General features: G+C 40.4%; 5 protein-coding genes across 5 annotated transcripts; 3 read left to right on the top strand and 2 right to left on the bottom strand.

Moving 5' to 3' along the window:
* Positions 1–1,847: 1,847 nt before the first annotated feature.
* Positions 1,848–5,833, bottom strand: LOC147043882 (growth hormone secretagogue receptor type 1-like). The gene is made up of 5 exons (XM_085934393.1): positions 5,698–5,833; positions 4,939–5,114; positions 4,067–4,874; positions 3,452–3,688; positions 1,848–1,888 (listed from the first exon to the last, which is right to left on the bottom strand). The coding sequence occupies exons 1-5, from the start codon at positions 5,831–5,833 to the stop codon at positions 1,848–1,850; spliced, it is 1,398 nt and encodes a 465-aa protein (XP_085790519.1).
* A 987-nt stretch (positions 5,834–6,820) lies between these two features.
* eci1 (enoyl-CoA delta isomerase 1) lies at positions 6,821–9,144 on the top strand. Its single transcript, XM_085934721.1, has 7 exons — positions 6,821–6,945; positions 7,362–7,487; positions 7,579–7,706; positions 7,788–7,934; positions 8,026–8,147; positions 8,206–8,384; positions 8,501–9,144. Exons 1-7 carry the CDS (start codon positions 6,903–6,905, stop codon positions 8,665–8,667), a joined length of 912 nt encoding a protein of 303 aa, XP_085790847.1. The 5' UTR covers positions 6,821–6,902; the 3' UTR covers positions 8,668–9,144.
* On the bottom strand, positions 8,796–11,044 carry dnase1 (deoxyribonuclease I). The gene is made up of 9 exons (XM_085934722.1): positions 10,915–11,044; positions 10,521–10,659; positions 10,365–10,453; positions 10,184–10,270; positions 9,929–10,044; positions 9,747–9,859; positions 9,521–9,675; positions 9,367–9,460; positions 8,796–9,071 (listed from the first exon to the last, which is right to left on the bottom strand). Exons 1-9 carry the CDS (start codon positions 10,923–10,925, stop codon positions 9,021–9,023), a joined length of 855 nt encoding a protein of 284 aa, XP_085790848.1. The 5' UTR covers positions 10,926–11,044; the 3' UTR covers positions 8,796–9,020.
* Positions 11,045–11,882: 838 nt separating this feature from the next.
* On the top strand, positions 11,883–15,041 carry naa60 (N-alpha-acetyltransferase 60, NatF catalytic subunit). The gene is made up of 7 exons (XM_085934575.1): positions 11,883–12,096; positions 12,478–12,593; positions 12,675–12,804; positions 12,885–12,981; positions 13,059–13,293; positions 13,368–13,537; positions 13,642–15,041. The coding sequence occupies exons 2-6, from the start codon at positions 12,484–12,486 to the stop codon at positions 13,522–13,524; spliced, it is 729 nt and encodes a 242-aa protein (XP_085790701.1). The 5' UTR covers positions 11,883–12,096; positions 12,478–12,483; the 3' UTR covers positions 13,525–13,537; positions 13,642–15,041.
* A 137-nt stretch (positions 15,042–15,178) lies between these two features.
* Positions 15,179–20,391, top strand: carhsp1 (calcium regulated heat stable protein 1). The gene is made up of 5 exons (XM_085934576.1): positions 15,179–15,736; positions 19,177–19,269; positions 19,377–19,485; positions 19,585–19,707; positions 19,893–20,391. Exons 2-5 carry the CDS (start codon positions 19,212–19,214, stop codon positions 20,053–20,055), a joined length of 453 nt encoding a protein of 150 aa, XP_085790702.1. The 5' UTR covers positions 15,179–15,736; positions 19,177–19,211; the 3' UTR covers positions 20,056–20,391.
* Positions 20,392–20,827: the final 436 nt, after the last annotated feature.

Raw genomic sequence — 20,827 nt, 5'->3', positions numbered from 1 at the left:
CACACTTCCCTGCCCTCCTCCCGGCTGTTGAGCGGATTTCCCAGTGGGCAAAGAGACTGTGTCATTACAACCAATAGCACAGTGGCAAACGTCCGAGCATCCATGCTCACTTTAAGGCGCTGGTGAAAAAAAACTCCAAGGTACCCCCCTATTATTCGCAAAAAAAAAATGCTTCTGGTGTAAGTGGATCAAGAAGCAAGTTGCACCTTTATAAAGCATCTCTTGCTCCTCCCACCTCCCTCACCTCACTGTAAGGAATGAATCGTGCGTCTGTTTTTTTTTCTTTTGTCTTCTTTTTTTTGCCGTACGTGAGTCAGCCACTACCAAAGTGTCAAAATCACCTGAGCCACCTTTTATGTCACGATTGACATTCGACGCCAACAATTTTTTCATTTCTACCCAATATTACTGCTGGGTATGTAACCACAGCAGCGAGTGAAGGAAATTGGTTTTCATTGCACCCCTGATAAAACGAAATTTTCCTTTGATGACATTAGCATTGTTCATCATTTTATTTATTTATGATATTTTTATTGTATTTTTTTAAAGTATTTTATGAGAGGCATCTTTGATAGTATTGTATAAGATATCTATGCTCTCACACACCATTAAAGTAATAACACAACAAAACTTTTAGTACCGCTTTTACACAACAAAACTTTTAGTACCGCTCCATTCAAATAGTATAAAATAATAGTGTATTATTTTCCCCCCACACACACACACCAATAGATATAGTTCATATTTACGGCATGTTTTTACCATTAGGTTGATGAATTTTTATTTTCCCAACTAGTTAATCCCATATGCTCCTTTCTTCTGCAATTATGCTGGAATCCAGACATTGTACATTGTGGTTACCTACGACCATGCATTTCTGGCTCACCCTTTTTATTTGATTTTATTTTTTTAATATAAGTTCAATGTGACCAAAGTAGAACATCTGCCCGCGCTACTCTCATTGTGGAGTTAGTGGACATGACGCTGGGCAGCGCTACGCTTCACAGAGCAAGAACAGCAAAATGGTTCCTTCTCTTATGTTTACTCACTGTGCTGAGATGATTGCACATCATCATACGTCATTACTCAAATGAATATTCATGTTGAAGATGACTTTCTTACATAAGGGGGGGGGGGAGAACACATCCCACATAGCTATATCTATATAAATATCCTAACTTTTAGGGTTTGTTGTTTGTCTGGAGGCAAGAAATGGCAATTTTACTACTATGTACAGTTTCCATTTTATTTTCAAACTGCTCTGTAATATCTATTTGTTGTTTCCATTCGAGCCAGAAAATTTTTCTCACATGCAATGAAACGTCTCCCTACTGACGCACTGTATTTTATTACATGCGTGTGAAAATGTTTTTGTGTGAATCACGACAGCTTTTAATGCAAACTATATTGCATGAAACCATATTACATGCATATTAAGAAACATCGCTTCAGGTTTCCAGTGGACAAAACAGGATTCTTTCTAGCACCTCAAGATTAAAATCACTCAATCATTTGCTACACGTAGGTCTTTGTACTTGCCGGAGCTTTTGAGCATGTACTAGTATTGAGAGGGCAGAGTGAAATAGTCATGTGGGCACTGTACAGTGAGTGAGTGAGTCTCATGAGGGATATAGTAGTGCTTCAAACATTGCAAGGAAGGACAGTAAATAAATAATATATATATATATAATATAATAAATCCATAGACATTGTCTCGTGACTCAAAATAAATGTAACTACTCCTGTAGTTTAGATCGGTGTTATTGTTGTCATCTGTGATCTTATTGGCACAGTAATTGGGCAGCATCTAAATCCAATAGCCCCCCATTGTCCTTACTGTTCCATAATTAATGCTCATTGGCCTTCTCACTGATGAGGCCGCCATCGGCTGTTTAGGGATGCAATGAAATCTTTTGTGTATTCTTCTAGAAGAATGGTGGTGATTTGTTACGCTATGCAGTATCTTTAGCACCCGCACGTCCATATTGCTCTCAGGTGATGGCAGATCAATTGAGTTAAAGAAATGGTGTTCAAGTCCTTTGAAAATGCACCAAGATTTTATTGAATTTCTATCAGAAGGCCAGCAAGAGTGCTGATTTCCCCACTGTATCGTATGCTGTGCACTTTGTTTTTGCTAAGTGCCATTATTGTGCGTTGTTATACGCAAGCAGAGATCGTGCTGAATAAATGGAAATGCATACTTCTTTCCAAATTCTCACAGTAGTACTAAGTGCAGGCAACCAGGAAAGATGCACGCATGAATAATGTTCAAGGTGAAAGTGGTATCAAATTAGTGTTCCCTGAGGTTGGGCATGTTGTGCCTTAAGGAGTACAATTAATTGTACATCACAGGATAATTGTTGTGATTATTGTTACATGAATGTAGCTTGGACCTTGAGGGGCAGAAATGGATGTTTTTCCTCCACAATATTTCATGTCGTTAGAAATAATACACTAAAATCACTTTAATTGTGATAATAGCATTTATCACATCACATCCCAATTTAAGCAAAACAAAAACACTCGTGCTCTCTTTTGCCCTGTAAGAATATTACCTGTAGGACAGCGCCCTCTAGTGGTATAAAATGTCAGTTGTACCACTGATTATAACTGACGTGATTTTTGAATCTTCATTAATTTTGTTAGCAAAAAGCAATGTTCTATTTTCATAAATAAAGCAACGACAAGTGGGGGGGGGGGCTAATCAGTCCAACAAATGCAAATGCATGGCCATAAATTAAAAAAAAAGTCAAATACTGTACCTAATGGTTTTGGTGTCATACATATTGTGTTATATTATATGATGTGACAGCAGACAATAACCCTGAATGATTTCCCCACTCCCCTGAGTAGTCACTTTCAATTTTATAGATTCATAGTGTTGCTCTCAAACAAGATATCAACTCATGTCAGGAAGAGCCTGGTTTACAAATCCAATCCAATCAATTGTCCTTAGCCTGAGGCCTTTGTGTTTTCCAAACTTGCCATTCTGAAGCTGACGACACGAGAACGATGCCATTATTGTGGTAGGGAAAATCAAATAAAAACTGTGTGGAACATTCAATGCAAGAGGCAGCAAATCATAAGCTTGTCATATTTAGCCCTTCTTAAAGGGGAAGTAAACTCCCCCAAAAATTCTTTACAATAATCTTGCTTGTCACACAGGAATATTAATGATGATATTACAAATTTGTCGTGGTCCATTGTGATTCAAGTGTCCGCGAGTGTTGTCTTTGTGTGCGTAAGAGACTGTGTATGGCGTGTCTATATCTGGCTGACATCACGTTATACAATAAGGGATTGACAGCGGCGCTGAGGTAGTAGAGCACAGAGGAGCCCAGGTTCAAATACTGAGACAGATAGTACAGAAAATACAAATGCGTGTCTGTGTTTGTGCTGTTAGTAAAATGCGTGTTGTTGTTGCTTAGCGCGGTTATGCAATTGATTTTACTCTGCATGGTGGGCTTACTAGATTGTGTAGTTGTGACAGTATGGAAGGTCAAAGGTGAGGAGTCTTGATCATAGGAAGAAGACGTCGTCGTCTTAACGAGCTGGTCCGACGTGGTAGCGTTTGTAACATCGGTGTTGACAGTTTGCTGCTCAGTGCCGGTGCCCAGAGAGAAAACAAAGATGGTCCGATCCACGTGAAAAGGCAGCCAGCACAGGACGAACGCCATCACGATCACTCCTGTAGATCATAGAGGCGTTGAATCAAGACAATCGAAAAATTGTTGTATTTTTCATTGATGGCGCGATATGAACCAAAGCTCTGTGCAGAGGTGTCAAACTCATGTTTGTCACGAGCCACATTGTAGATGAATAACTAGTTTTGATTTAAATAAAATATTTGTAAAAATGAATAGTAATAAAAATTGCTAGCAATATCTCTTTTTTTTTAAAATAAAAGTGAAGACAATTTGTCATTTTAGTAATGACACAAAGTTTGTCTTGGTGGTCCACATAAAATGAAGTGGGGCCCGTATCTGGCCCCCGGGCCTTGGGTTTGACACCTATGCCGTAGAGTTTTTGTTAAATGCACAGATCGGCATTAGCTACGCGTGCTCACCGAGCATTTTGACGGTATGACGATGACTTTGATCTCTGCGGCTGCTCTGAGGGCGGAGCCAAAGTGTTCTTCCAATCATCCCATAAACCAGGCCAAGAATGCAAACCGGAACCAGAAAGTAGAGATTGGATAGAATCATCATGGCCGACAGTAGGCCAGAGGAAATGGCGTACTGCGTGCAACGACACTCTCTTCTATCAATCCACGTCCGGTGTGGAGCATTGTCTTCCCATCCTCCTCCTCCTTCGTCTGCTTTTCTCTTGTTTTGCTGATCTCCGTAAACTTCCTTCACGTCCTCTTGTTTTTTGTTTATGATTTCACGTCTGTGTGTTTTGTTTTGCTCCTCTATTGCTTCCATTCCTGATTCTTCTGCCTTCAACAACTTCAACTGTCTTGCTTCTTCTCCCCATTTGAGTTCATTTAGTTCTCCTTCAAATGAAGATGACTTGTGTTTTTCTTCATCTCCATCCATCGCAAAGCCAAGCGGTTGTCCATCCTCGCCCATCCACCTTCCATTCTCCCTCCAGCCACTGACCCTGAGATCTTCTTGCCCAACTTCCTCAACTCCAACCATCACCAACACAGGTGCTGCACTGACTGCCGCACCCAACCACAGGCAGCCAATCAGAGCTTTGGTTCTGCGGCGTGTCACCAAGGTCTTTGCTATAATTGGCCAGCAGACTGCCACATATCTCTCCAAAGACAAGAAGGTGATGTGGAGGATGGTGCAGAAGGTGCAACACTCTGAGAGAAACATGGTCATCTTACAGGCAAGATCTCCAAAGAGCCAGGGTCTGGGTCTCCATAGCTGTGAGAAGCAAACACAGGTTGCATTTGGAGTTGATGATAGCTTGTATCATCTATGTTTGTACCTTATAGAGATCCAGAGGTAGGAGTAGGAGAATCATCAGATCGCTAACAGCCATGCTACTCAGGTACAAGTAGGTCGAACTTCTCATGTGCGGTCGGAGCCGAACCACTAGAATTGTTAGGACGTTTCCCAGGAGACCAAGGAGCAGCACGGGAATGTAGATGATAGTCACGCACACTAGAAATGAAGAGAGAGAAAACAATATTTTGATCTACCTTCAACCTGCTGGCTTGTTAGCTTCTCAAGCATATATTTCTGGTCACTTGACATCTCTGCGTTCTCACCTCCTTTCCTGCTGGGAGGTTCCAATTTTCACATAGGTCATTCTGAAGGATGAGAGATTCCATCTCTGCACTATGTTTGAATCCGATTACTCAAACCAAGATTTTTCATCCATCCATGTCACCTTTTCTGTTTCATCAATAACTTCAGCTGCCCCCCCCACACCGTGATGTCACCTGCAACCATTTGCTAGTTGACGGCAACCTTTATTCCAGACTGACTGACAATTTTTGTCTCCATTCCTCTGCTTTTGCTCCACCGTCCAACCAACTCCTGCAGCCTCCATTCTTCTGATGAGAGTTAGGTGATGGTCCTCCAAAGCAAACCATAGCTGCCGTGTTGTCCGTGAATTTGATTACTATTACTACTATTTTAGCACCAATCTATGGCTGTAGTTGCCACTGGTATATCATACATCATAAAATATGTCTTAGATGTTTATTTTTGATTTTTTTTTTACTCCTATATGAATACAAACCTAGCGCTGTGAATCCAAACACAGGTTGATTCCAATCACAATCTTGGTTGGGACAGTCCTCCAGAAAGCCTGACGCCAGGCCACAGTTGTCATCTTCACAGCCACTGCCCATGTCCTCCAACACCATTAGATCCATTATTTCCCAGGGTGAGCTTTCCAGGAAAAAACAACACAGAGAAAGCAGCAGGACACATGATAGATTTCCCACTCAATCACATTCAGTGTATGTTCAAGGTACTTTTTATTTTTAGTCACCTAACTGATCTATATTGTAAAAGTTTCACTCCAATGAAAGAATATTTGAGTCAAAAAAATAGAATCAATGGTCTTAACCATACAAAGAAAGAATAAATTCAATAAATAACAATATTTTACATATGGGTGGATATTCTGTGCAAATATACATAATCTGGCTATATGGTCAAACTTTTTGAAATTGTTCTTTGAATTTTTCTTTTGTCATTATGAGCATCAACACAACATCATTTGCAATTATCATCCAGTAGAGATGTACACATGGGAGAAATAATAAATGACACCGGCAAAACAATCAAAACACAAAGCTCCCATGTGAAATGTGCTACCTACCGGTCAAGAGAAGCTTCTATCCGTGGCACACCTCCAAAGAGCTCTGGCTGTCACTTCCGACACCTGCAGTATCTGATCTGCCCCTCTCTCTCACCCGCTCATCTTTAATGCTATGGAACACAGGATGGATTGATATTTGATAGCTTTTTCCAATTAGGTAGTAAGTCAATGTACTCATTTCTGGTCTATATCAGCATGACAAAAACATTATCAGTACCTAAAAGTAAAATCCAATAAATCATTCATAGTACCAAATACAGATACTGAAATATCATATATAGTGTGGATGAGCAACTTGTGTCAATTTATCTGAATATTTGCCATATTTTCTATATTAATAAAATGTATCACTCTAAAAATAACTCACATGCCAATTTAAGAAAACGAGAATACGAGGGTCCTCGGTTTACGACTTAGTCGCAGCAATTTATCCAACGAGAAAAGTACGACGTCACCGTTCGTAACCTTGAAACGTCGTAAGATCGAAACGTCTTTTTTCACGGTGGCACGAACCCAGATACTGTAATTACACATATTGGCCAGTGCAGTTTCATAGCGCTGTTCCGAAAAGGTCCGAAAGAAACCGAGGTAGCCTAGCTGCAACTTCAAGCATAACAATGGCGTTGAGAGCAGCTGTTAGAAATAAGTCTACTTTATCAGGTATGTGGTGCATATAGTGCTTATCTTAGTTATCATTTGAAGAATGCTTTAACGTAAAGTGCCCCTCGTCGGATAATTGGTAATGGTTAGCATTATCTGTTGCACAGAATGTGGAGCAAGGGTCACAATAAGGTCTTGTCCAATTTTTTCATTCACATCATAGTCTCACCATTCATATTATTGTTTCAATGACACATTTTCAAACTGTTTATTTGGAAGTAAGTTGATTTGTACAGACTGTTTTGTGTTTCACTCATATCTTACTACTCGTGGAATAAGAAAATAATCTAAAGAGCTTCCCCTGAACATTCTGCACATATGGCAAGCTAATTTCACAAGTCGTTGAATTTATGCATGAGCACTGGTACGTGAGTTGAAGACATTTCTTTGTATGATGTGTTTGCATGTATCTCCAGGCCTTTTTTCCCAGCTGTCTTCCTGCAGAAGTCATGGCAGAGTGTGTGCATCAACGGTACTTGCCGCACAGCAGAGGAGCAACTCTACATCTTCTAAAATTTCTGTGGATTTTGACCAGAATACAGGTCATTTTTGCTTCTTGTGTCATTTTGAACTTCATTTGGGCTTTTTAGGATTTTTTTTCTCCAATAAATGTGCATCTTGTGTCTTCCATAGGTGTGGCTGTGATGCATATGAAGAGTCCACCAGTCAATAGCCTCAGTTTGGACTTCCTCACAGAGTTTTGCATAAGTTTGGAGAAGCTCGAGATGGACAAAAGCTGCCGGGGCCTCATCATCACCTCTGTACAAAATTCCTTTGAACTTTTGAATTGAGTTTCATTCTAAATGGTCTCCTTTCCTTAATTGTGTGTTTGTGTGATCCAGAGTCTACCCAAGGTATTCTCAGCAGGGCTGGACATCTTGGAGATGTATGGCAAGAGTCCAGAAAGCTGCGGGGAGTTCTGGAAAGCTGTTCAGGAGATGTGGTTGAAACTCTACAGCTCCAACATGGTCACCATAGCTGCAATCAATGTATATATAGTTTTGAAGCACACTCTTATTTTCCTTTGCAAAACAAAAAAACCCAAAAAAACCTCACAGTAGTTTTCCCTTCCTTCTACAGGGCTCCAGTCCTGCGGGTGGCTGTCTAATGTCTTTGACATGTGACTATCGAGTAATGGTGGACAACCCACGCTATAGCATCGGCCTTAATGAGACTCAGCTCGGCATAGTTGCGCCTTTTTGGTAATGATTCACTCAGGACAAATGTGATGACGCAGCATTTTAACTGTGCTGTTGACAGGTTTAAGGACACCATGGCTAATACAGTGGGCCACCGGAATACTGAAATGGCCTTGGCTTTGGGGCTCCTCTACAACCCAACAGAGGCTCTGAAGATAGGACTGGTGGACCAGCTCGTACCTGAAGATAAGCTCATGACCACAGCTGAGCAGACAATGGCCAAGTGGTTGACCATTCCAGGTGTGTAATAGTGGGAGGAGAACAGACCAGTTCATTCTATTGAAATATATTGGGAAAAAAAATTATAATAATTCTATTTTCACTAATAGTTTTGTATTTGTATGTTTGTTCAACAGCCCACGCCAGACAAATCACCAAGTCCATGATGAGAAAGCCGACCATTGACAAGCTGACGTCCAAAAGAGAAGCCGATGTCCAAAATTTTGTTAGTTTCATCACTAAAGATGCCGTCCAGAATTCGCTCCGGATGTATCTCGAGATGCTCAAAAAGAGGAAGGCTTAATAAGTAAATGAAGGCCTCTAATCACAAATCACTGGACACTGACTTGACTAACCACATTTAAAAATGTAATATTGTGAGTTAGCTGGATCATGTAAACAAAGCTAGCTCATGTCACAACTTGGCCAGTCGGGTTCTTTTAACATAAACATCAGCGCCTCATCTCTAAAAGTGCCTGACCTAAATCCTCTGTATTCTTTGTTTTTGGAATGTCAATTTAAAATCATTTGGTCCACTGTTAAATGCATTTTGCATAGCTCATAATGTAAGTGTCAATATCTGCTTCAAGATATCTTTTATTATCAACCGGCTTCGTAAATTTCCGATCTTTGATAATCCTTCAATCAGTCGTGTGATCAGACAAGCAGCTTCACCTCCACAGGAAAATGGTCGCTGACAGCCAATGCCTAAAACAGGAGAAAATGCTTACAAAATTGCTTTTATTCTTCATGTACCTTGCAATAAATTAATAGCATATCACTTTTGTCCAGTCTAGTGGTGGAAAACACACAGGAGTGACTGAGTTGTACTCGTGGCTGGAGGAAAAGTGAAATATGTAAAAGAATAGAAATGTGCTGTTTGGACAAGCATCTCCAAAACACTTTCTTTTGACTAGTGGGAACACCAATTCATGAAGGTATGTTTTTCCCCTCATACTAAATTGTTCCTTTATCCGATTCCCCCCAAATATTCCACGTTTACCATATTGAAGCTCAGATTCAGATCCACCATGAAGTCATACACCTCAGCGCTGAAGTCCACTATTCCCTTCGTCATGTCATCAGTCACCACAATCCTAAAAAAATAATCATATCTGATGTTGTGCACATGGCTAGTGCCAATATAGAACAGCTACCTGTCATATGCACAATCAGTGTGCGACACTGTTGTGTCCGCCTCATTAGGGATCAACCAACGGAAGCTCTTGTCCGTAAAAATTCGGATCTGCGTCCACTCTGAGTCTGTGACATAGCTGCAATCTGTATTGAAGTCACCCAGAAGAATGATATCCTGCAGATCCAATGTATGGGTGGCATTATTCAGTTTCATCGAGGAAAACAAAGTGATTAAGTCATATTCACGTTGGTGTTCCATCTGCTGCGGACATCAGTCACCACATGGTATAACTCATCTACTTCCTGCAAGGCGAAGTCTGGTGACGTGTGTTGTGGGATCAGAGCAAAATTTCTCACAACTAGAAGGGATTTGGGAAAAGTGAACTACCATTATTTGTGTAATTTTGCTTTCATTTAATGACACCTACCAGTGTCATTTGAGGAGAACATAACGATAAAAGGCTCCCTCATGAAGGTGTCGGTCCCACAGGGCTCACAACCATCGTCATAAGTGTAGTTTCTGACCACTGACACCGTTTCCTCCCTGGAAACAACATGCACTGACTATATTGAAATATAAGAAGCATTACAACTGGAATGGACAATAACCTTTTGAGCTACAGTACAGGATAAGGTAAAAAAAAAATACTTTTGTCATTGAAATTGATTTTGTGTTTGTATACCTGTATAGAAAGAGATACCGCTCCTTGTAAGAACTCCGACCCAAAGGCTCACTGACGATGTGCTTGTACCTAAATGGTGGAGAACCTCTGGAAAAAAAAACAGTATGAATTTCTGAATTTTTCCAAATGTTCCTTGATTATAAAATCACTCTCAGCAATAATATTTGATATTTATCCTAACTTGTTGACATGTTTCATGAGTTTTGTGGTAGCTGAGAGATCATTGTCTCGGACTTCCTGGATCAGAATGATGTCATAGCGGTGGACGATCTGCAAAGAAATGCATCGCTAATATGTGCGCACAGTACGAGGTGTAATGAGAGGTCAAGTATCTGACCTCACTGATGATGTTCATCAAGGTTGTGTTGGAAGCTTTCTTGTCCCCAAAAGACTTGATGTTGAAGGCTCCCAGCAGCAAAGACGTAGATAGATGCAGCAGGACCAAAAGGAGACCCCAACTGTACACTAAATACATCCTGGGGGTAACACAAAAGTAAAAAACATTTAAAAATCAAACTGATAGAAGGCATATATTCAAATTTTAGTCATGCAAAAGAAAGAATGACTTAGTGGAAATGCTTTGCGCTCTATGCAGGAGGAAATGTTCTACTCACTTAATGCATAACTCAGGTTAGACTAAAGTTACCTTAAAAAGGCATTCCAGGTTTTATACTCAGCAATTTGTATTACTGTATAACAACATTCTTTATCAACGAATCCCGGGTAGATACCTGATCCTCATAGCTAGAGTGTTGATGAGAAGGCCTAGAAGCGTAAATCCTCAAAGGTGCCACTGGAACATCTGAACGGAATCTCTGATTGTGTGTGTGTCTTTATTTGACTCCAGGTGCATCATGTGACAAGGTGGTGCTGGCCAGGAGCGACGATAGGCGTGGTATTGTGGATAGGGTTGCCATGTTAGATGAAAGCTGTGCACTGCAAATGGCATGGCTATATTTCATTGATGATAAAAAGTCGTGAAATCGGAGACATTTTATGATAAACAACTAAAAACCACTACTGTTGAATTCATGATTCATGTCCCATCTAAAGAAATGGTCTGAGAATTTGATAAACATTCTTATGTAATGACCTTTACGTGACTGTCACTGTTATTAAGATTCAAAAAAATTTTTTTTTTTGCCTCGTCAATGCTATTTTTAAAAGACTAGTAGCAAGACAAGGACTGGGAAGGGAGCAGATGCTAGAAATACTAGATAAGAAAGTTTATTTAAGGTCTTGCTTTTAGCCAAGGACTTGGGCTTCAATTCCACTGCTACAAAAAATAAAACAATCTATATGCTTGGTCAGTCCACACGTTTGCGTGTTATTTTTACAAATTGTAGGAAAATCACTAGTATGATTCATTCATACGTTATTTTAACATGTTTTTAAAGAAACGGGCTAGTCCACTGTTATCAAATTAAGAATATTTAAGGGTAAATATTACATCTCTGCTTTTCCTTTTTCAAAGATTTTGCATTGCCCGAAACATTTGGATTTTAGATCCAAAGATGAAAATCAATACAAATTAACGTAGTAAATATAAGAAACTCCGTTTTACCATTTAAAACTGTAATTATAGCAAAACGTGTTTTGTTTTCATCTGATAATTTCATACATAACTTTTCGTTTTTCTTCTTTTATTTAATATTGGTAGGTCAAAGGTCAAACAGTCGCACTGAGCGTGACAACTGCGTCACTTCCGTAAACAGGAAAAAAAAACATCCGGTCGCGAGCGTTGACCGGATTAGCTTAGTTTAGCTTCACTGCAGCATCGATAACAGTAATGAGAATCAAGAGTAGACATGTGTTCTGTCATGTTGTATCCAAAGTAGGGATCCGCCCGCCCAGTTTATAACCGAACAATATAAATCCCCTTGACTTTCCTTCGGTGTGAGGGTCAAAACAAGGTAGGAACATGTTAGCCTAGCCAGACGCTTAGCTTAGCTCAGTAGCTGTTCTTATCAGACGTAAAACTATAGAAATACTGAAATTGGAAAGTATGTGTTACTATCCTAAACCGTGCGTTCAAATTGTGCAGACATTTTAACTGAATTGTGAAATTTGTATTTTTCTCCCAAGTTGTGTGATCAAGTTGTGTAGACATTTTTACCAGTGGTGTTTTTGTAAACCTTTATGACGTAATTGACACCGAGGTGTTGACATTCTTCACTCTAAATCTCGTTTAGATGTTTTCCACTGTTCTGCTTGCTTTCCACGTAAATTCAAGATTTCCCGACATTGTTCTTGCTGTCAATTGCACTTTATTTTTTTTCTTGTTTTCCCTCCAGGTGTGAATGAGTGACGTGGTGCCTCCCACAGCTCTCAGTGAAGTCCAGCTAAGGTTCCTGTGCCACGATGACATAGACAGTGTGAAACTGCTCTGTGGTGACTGGTTCCCAATTGAGTAAGAATCTTTATATGGAGAGAACATCTCGATTTTATGAATGTACTTCCTGAAAAACAACTTGTTATGACCTAACCCCAGGTACCCAGACTCATGGTACCAGGACATCACCTCCAACAAGAAGTTCTTCTCTCTCGCTGCCACCTTCAGAGGAGGCATTGTGGGAATGATTGTGGCTGAGATCAAAGGTCGGACCAAAGTACATAAAGAGGTAAGATGCTTCCATAAATCAAGCTACCACTGTACAATAATGTTAATGCATTTAGTTTTTATTAACTGTATGTGTCTTAGGATGGAGATGTTCTGGCATCTAGTTTCCCCATGGACACACAGGTAGCCTACATCCTCAGCCTGGGAGTGGTTAAAGAGTTCAGGAAACATGGCATAGGTACCTGTTGACTTCACTGAAAGCACACCGACCATCTGTGACCATATTACCAAATGAATGGCTGTTTCTATGTTGAGGCTCCTTACTGCTGGACAGTCTGAAGGAGCACATTTCCACAACAGCCCAGGACCACTGTAAGGCAATCTACCTGCATGTTCTCACCACCAACAACACTGCCATCCACTTCTACGAGAACAGGGACTTCAAGCAACACCACTACCTGCCCTACTACTACTCCATACGCGGCGTCCTAAAAGACGGCTTCACATACGTGCTCTACATCAACGGGGGTCATCCTCCTTGGACCATATTATATCCTTTCGAATGTAGCCATTTTCATCACGGCACAGCTCTCTGTATCTATTGACTTTAACTTAGCCTTCCACTGATTATATCCATCACATCGGTTCGACCCTAGCCAACCTGAGCCCCTGCTCCATCCCGCAGAGGTTGTATCGACAGGCTCAGTCATTGCTGCGATCTCTGCTACCGTGGTCCAACATCGCCTCCAAAACTGGCATACAATACAGCCGAACAATGTGACTCCACATTGCAGGTTTGGATCTCACCCCCCCCCCCCCCCCCGTCATTATTCTTGTCTCCTTTTCTTAACGTTTCTTTTTTTTTTGTTTGTTTTTTTTCCTCCCCTCCCACTTCCAGTGTTCTGTTTCTCCTCCGTCTTCCCTAATGCAGCTCTACATTCACACCCTGGGCATGCCGTGTAGGAACACAGATTGTGGGTTCAATGCACGTTCCACACACATGAAATGTGGCTCTGCCGCTGCATCCATATCAAATTGTGCAATGTTGTGTTTACACTGATGAGCAATTGCGGGGGATTTGTTTTGGGTCATCTTTTACTCAATCCCATCACTACTATTTCATTCCATGTTCCGACAGAAATGTGTTTAGTTCATCACACCAAAACTTAGCAGTATAAGACCTGTCTCTCAAAACAGGTGACTGAGCAGATCGTCTTTGTTTTGGTGCGGGAGGTGGAACCTGACCTATACTTCTTCCCTGCTTCAGTCAATTCATTCACATGTTTGTCTACTATTGGTATATTATATATACTAAGGTAATAGAGTTCACGTAGAGTATAATGTATTATAACGAATGATATCGCTGCTGCCCCTTTCTTTTTTGACTCGATTGAATGTGAGTTCATATCAAATTGGGACCCGAGAACAAATGGCATTGGACTGTGAATATAGCAACGCATTTTTTAGGCTCGTAGTGTAGAACAGAACGAGTCATTTATCGGGAACAACGAAAGACTGCACATTGGCTATTTTAGTATCACCGACGTGTGTAATGATGTGTCCTTTTGAAAACGGCTGAACATTGTTTTCTTTGTGCAATAACTCAATAATAATGTACTGTAATGTATTTGTGACATCAGCGCCTAGTCGGAACACGCTGCGACACAATGTTTACAGGCATTTCACATGAAGCAGTTTGGAAATCTTACTATTAAACTACCCATGTAGTATAATCCGTACAAAAAAGGGCACAGTCGCTCAGGTCCTTATTTTAAAGGTTTTAAAAAAAACTGGATGCAGTCTGTTGCTTTCCCTTCTCTGCGAAGTTGCTGCTATGACCACTCGTCTGTCGTGTTTCAAATTATACTGTCGTTCAGATTGGATTTTTAAACATCTGCTTGATAAGAGATATTGTATACGAATAGTAATGCTCCCGAAATAGAAATACTCGTTCCATCTGTGTGCGCGCGCGACACGTGTTTGCAAGGTCATTAATTAGCACGCGTTAAGTGCCAAATCGTGGTCTAAATACGACATTCAGCCAAACCTTTTTTTTGTTTTGTTTTGTTACATTTCTCCACTTTGTCACACACGATATGTAACTGTGAAATGTGTTGTTCAAAGGTGTGAATTTCAAATGATTCTTTCAGACACTTTGTATGCAATACACGTTCCTTTGATTGTAAAAATTATTTGACCTTTTAACGTCACAATCTAGGACTCATTTGACCTTGTGATGACTAATTTGAAAAAATTATGACTCTTGAGCAGTTTTTAATGATAAACATTCACACATTTTTTTTAGACTCTTCTTCTTTTCCTTTCTGCTTTTTAGGCTTGCGCCGTATTTTACAGTGATTTTGACATTCACTTATTTTACGTTAGCAACTGAGGACGTGTGACGGCTACATTTTCCTGGCCGCTAGAGGGCAGTGCTGTGCCACGTAGCTTTCAAAACGTTTGCCCAGAATGGCTGAGCTGTCATTTCCTACAAAAGCGTTGAAGGAAAAAAAAAAAATCTTATTCAACTCAGTTCCCCTGAAAATAATTTTTCACTAACAAATACTTTTGCTTTACTTCTATGTCAATGAAACATATATGATTATGGACAAATCTTCCATGAGATGGCAGAAAGAAGCTATTCCAAATCTGAAGTTCTCACTCACTAATCTAATTTTTATTTTTTTTTCATCTTGAGTACTGTATCCAAGTCTAAAATGACTTCGGTTTTGCGTTTATTGTGAAGGAGTTTGTTTAACTGGACATTACGGTAACACGTCATCGATGACGTCACGATTTGGGCAGCCCCGCCCATTGACTAAAAGTGAGAAAGGCAGGCAGCGCTGCTGGAGCCTGGAAGTTCCTGCATGAATCAAACCTCCTAACCTGAGCTGGACTGAACTAACAAAACCTGCTCGACAGAACTTCACCCAAACACTGCTTTGCATTGGCTCCAGAACGTTCTTCAGTCTTCAGTCGCTTGAAAGGAGACCGTGAGTTTTTCCTTCTTTTCCTTTTCAGGTTTGAAGTCATCACTACTTGTTTTCGACGACATGTTTTGTTCTCCTGCTGCTTACTATTGTCCATTCGTTGCTTCTCGAAATGCACCACTCCCTCTGAATTAATGAAGTGCTGCACGGTAAGCCTCTGTAGATGTTGACAACAATCCACCAGTTGCTCATTGTCACCTTCGCGTGAGCGAGCGAGTGTGCGTGCGTGAGCGCGCGTGCGTTTGAGGTATTTTGCGGGTAACCAAGCTGTTGGAACTTGTCTTGTTTTTTTTCTTCCAATTTTACTACATTGAAATTAGATCTATTTTTTCCTATTACTGGGATGCAATGGTATGCAGAGGTATGAAAATAAAATGTATCAAATGGGACAGCTAATTAAATGAGAATTTGTTGAGGCGGGCGCTTACATGCCTTGACATAAAATGCAAAATTTGCACATAGAAAAAGGTCAATGATCACACCTTTTTATCTCCAACCTAATCTTGTAGTGACATTTCCTTGTGTAATTTCCTGCCCAAAGTTTTGGGTACTCTTTAAGCAAATGAAATGAAATTTATAGCTTTATTTTATTTATATCATGTGAATAATGCAAAATAATAAGGTGCTACATACTATTGGTATTTTTTTTTGCATCCAGGAGCTGCAGGAGAAACCTGGTTCAAGCATGTTTTTGTTTGAAACATAAACCATGAGATGATAGGGTGGGCGAGGTGACTTTATGGGGTTGTCATGCCTGTTTTAGTCTACAACAGGTTGAAGTGCACAAACAGGTTGGAATCAAACACCTGCAGATTCAATATGTTCTGCAATTATGTTGTTGTTTTACATTACAGATCAAACAACTCAATACATTCTTTCTCGCATGACTTACGTAGCACTTTTCTATATGTTTCAGCTCATTTTTAAAGGTTTGCTTTGAGAACAGCTTGCCCTTTATTTCCTTTAGTTATTTAGTTTTTTTAAATTATTTAATTATTTTAATCGATGTTATTTTGAATGATTTTAAAACATATTATTTTCTTTAGTTATTTAGCTTTTAATATTATTTAGTCAGAAAAAAAATCTGATATTTAATCATTTCTGTGACATGTTTTTCTTTGTTTGTTTTTTTTTTTGTTTTTTTAAATATCCTGCCATTTAAGTCCTGTACTACAGCGGGTCAATTTTCCAATATACACTTGGAATCAATATGAACAGATGTGACTTTCCTTCAATGGTGACCATTAGCATTTATTGTCGATCATGGGCCGACAACCACGGCAACGATGCCTTTCAAACAAGGTGTGAATTTCACATTCCGTTCACCGAGGGGATGTGGCACTGACGCATGTTGACGATGAATCATCCTGTTGCAGGATCAGGACCCTCTTCTGCAGTTGCGTCAACACATCCCATTTGGCCAGGCACGCTTTCAAGCCCACCCACATCATAATAGGCCGCTTGTGTCTGAGTTTTGCCTGCCGATTGTGTCACATGCACGTCAATGCATTCAGGTCCTCAAAATACCTGCCTGAAGCTCATGGCACCCTTTGTCCGTTTCACGTTTATGCAACCAGAGCTGGTTTCCCCCTGACCCGAGATGACCTCACCGGCGAGGATCTTTGCATAGCATTAAGCCTGTTTGAATTCATTTTGACAAACGTACTGACATTGGACTTATTTATCCCAAGAAATAGCGATACGAGAGATGTTGAATATAGTTGAATAGTCACCGATACCGAGCGCCGATACCACTTGTATTTTTGATACGTAAAATATAAATACAAAATATAATAAGAAGTCCTTTTTTTTTCCCACATGGCACCATGAGCTCATGTTTGTGTGCATAATCGGTCCCGAACAATCCATCCATTTCTTCTTTTAGAGCACGCCGCCATTTATTGTCTCTTTCCTTGCCCTAATGATGACGACAACAACAACACAAGCACAGAGCTTTTGCGGTCTGCTAGTAAAGTATCTGGCAGGATGGGAGGCCACAGGACTTCCTGCCACACAAAAGAGGGATGGTCACATTCAAACAATTCAAGGATCTCACCTTGGAGAGAAAAATAAATCCTGTGTCTCTGAAGAGCATTTGGAGCTACGTGTTTGTTCGGAATCTTGCTTATTTCGAAGAAACACAAAGGAACCTCTTTGCTTTATGAAAAGCATCCATAAAGAATCCAAATGAATGTTTATCAGCTAACCTGAGTTTTTTATTTATCTTCTAAACTCATAGTTGACTTACTTTTTCTTCCCTCACCTGTGAAAATGTATTTTTTTTATGACACTTTGAAATATCGCTTTCCAGCTTGCGATTGATTTGATCATCTGTGAATTCAGTGGAACACAGTGAGATGAGCAGATTGTTGAAATTGCACATCCTTCCTGTTTGTTGTGTGTCTGTCTTCATTCATTCATTCATTCATTGGCCTGGTATTTGCTGTATCAGCAGGGTCTCCGGTTCGTACCAGTGGTGAATAATTCTGGAAAATTCCACAGGGCTGTGGTGGATGTGTATGAAAGCATGATGAACTGGAAATTGCGCTATGATTGTGTTTGATTTGATTGCTTGCTGATTTCAGCTACCAGTAAATCTGTTTTTCTTTTTTTGGGGGGGGCTTTTCACATTTCAGCAATAGTGACGGAGACTCTCCATGCTTTGCTTTTCATCTTCCTCAATATAATTTTTTTTTGTACGTCATACGAGGGCTGGTCCTGCCTGAATGGCCAACATTGTCACTGCGCGGTCCAGAGAAGCTCTAATCTCATTGCTGGCACATCGATTGAGTTAAGAGGGCTGGCTTCTGTGTTCAGAATATAAATGCAAGTGTGCCTACCGCTTAGAGGTGTCATGTGAAATGAGTCATTCCGTCTCTTACACGAGTTTGAACATTTGATCAATTTATTGCACTGCAGAGCTGAGTGGGAAAAAAAAAATCTCCTGCATTCATAGTGGAGTCTTCTTTTTTTGTTTGCTTCACTGTTGGTTTCGAAGGTGTCTGCTTTTCTTTCCGTCATCCCCAGATGGTCCTTCTAATACCCAACCCTCCCCTTTCTGGCCTCCTCAAGTTACTTACTATCTTGTAAGTGCAGACTGAGACAAGTATTGAAATGTCTCTGCCTGAGGTGAAGGCTGATAAGTGTGTTTTGAGGAAAAACTATCTGAATAGTGACAATGATCTATTAAGTCTTGAAATGTTCTTGTCATGTGTGAACGTTTTGTGTTTTGGTTGCAGACCTTCTGTTATGTGGTTTGTCGAAAACAGACCCCAGTAACCTGCCATAGATGCAAATTGTTTGACATGTCGAAGCAGGCGTAAAGCTTCTGCTACTGAACTGCAGCTGTGACAGAAAAAATGAAACATAAGTGGCAAAGGCAATATTTGCTGTGATTACTCAAGAGACTGAATTCAATAGTTTTTCTCTTGTCCTCCACTAAGGGTATTGCAATCTCAATCCATTTCGGCCCACCAGCATGTCCTCTCAGGAACGATCAACCACCCCGCCGTTGAACTCTGGGGGATCATCAAAAGGTATATAACAATGCACATGTGTCAAGAGTACTCTGAATTTCTTTGGAATAAATTAGCTATGATGCAACCTGGTTTTTCTTTTGTTTTTCTCTCCCTCATCCAATCAGAGTCCCTGCAGCCTCCGGTATGCCCACACAGAGATCGCTCACCTTCACCCATTCGGGGCTTTAATATTCCCAGCCCCTTGCCCACTCGCAGGAACCGGACCTGCTCAGCGTGAGGACGCATACACACACACGTTTCGTAATTTTTTTTGTATGCAGAATAAAATCCATACATCTATTGTCATTTTCTTTTTCCCTCCTTTCTACACAGAGCGGCTCGTGCATCAGAGGGTCCGGTGTTTTCTGGTGTGTGCAAATGTTTTTCCCGCTCCAAAGGTCACGGCTTCATCATACCCGCCGATGGGGGCAACGAAATCTTTGTCCACATCTCAGAGTAAGATCATGTTTGTTCCCCCGTTTTGATGCACTCGCAACAACAACAACAAAAAAAACCAACGGCCATTTATGATACTCTGATGAAGATCCATGATGTCATCCAAAATGGCGCCTTTGACGCTTTTTTCAACAATCTCATATATATATATACAAACAATTTGATACATTGTGTGCCAATTTCAGCATCGAGGGTGAGTACGTGCCAGTGGAAGGCGACGAGGTGAGCTACAAAGTGTGCGCCCTTCCCCCAAAATGCGAGAAGGTCCAGGCGGTGGAGGTGACCATCACCCACCTTAAACCAGGAAGCAAACACGAGACCTGGACTGGAAATGTTGTCAACAGCTGAACGCTGGATGATGGGCTTCATAGCTAAAAGCACACATTTAGTGAAAACCCATTGCTACTTTCTCACTTCTTTTGCCTTTTGGCAAATTGAGAGCTATACTGTCATTTCAAACATTGATTTGGACAGGTAGAAATAGAGTTCACACAAAAAAAGCTTATGATTTTTTTTGGGTGTCCTACTTCCATTTTGACCTGGATTTCACTTTGTTTTTTTTTTTTTAAACCTGGTCAACACTGTGCCTACATCTGCCATCGGAACTTCAACTTGTTCTTGTGCCTGTATTTGATCACATAGTTGGACATATTAAGTGAAATTAAAGACTTGTTAGCCTCTAAATGCGTTTTGCCTATTTAATCATTCAAATAGGTCCAAATTCTGCCAACAATTGTTAGTCAAGTTAACGTTGTAAACGCGTATTTGCTGCCATCGTCTGTCCATATTTAGTTGGCACGATTACAGAGCAGTTTGCGTTGGCCTATGAACTCTTATAAACCCCAGAGAATGGCCTTTTTTTTTTAAATTACAGTCCTAACCACTTTACTTTTAAGCCCCGCATTAACATTGTAATAATGTGTCAACTTGTGTGACTCCACTTGAATGTTTTAAGGTCCGGATGCGCTCTCCAGTTGCAGGTTTTGTTCTATATTTGTGTCCACTAGAGGTCGCCAAACCCCAGTAAACAAATCAGCCGATAGGTCATGTAGGGTTTATCTATTGACCATTAGTTCGACTTAAACACTGAATTCCATCCTTTCCAAAATCCCAATTCAAT

This window comes from Syngnathus leptorhynchus, chromosome 16, assembly GCF_054491065.1.
Source record: "Syngnathus leptorhynchus isolate UIUO chromosome 16, UIUO_Slep, whole genome shotgun sequence".
In the NCBI taxonomy this organism is placed as follows: domain Eukaryota; kingdom Metazoa; phylum Chordata; class Actinopteri; order Syngnathiformes; family Syngnathidae; genus Syngnathus; species Syngnathus leptorhynchus.
This window is presented reverse-complemented; position numbering and strand designations above follow the sequence as displayed.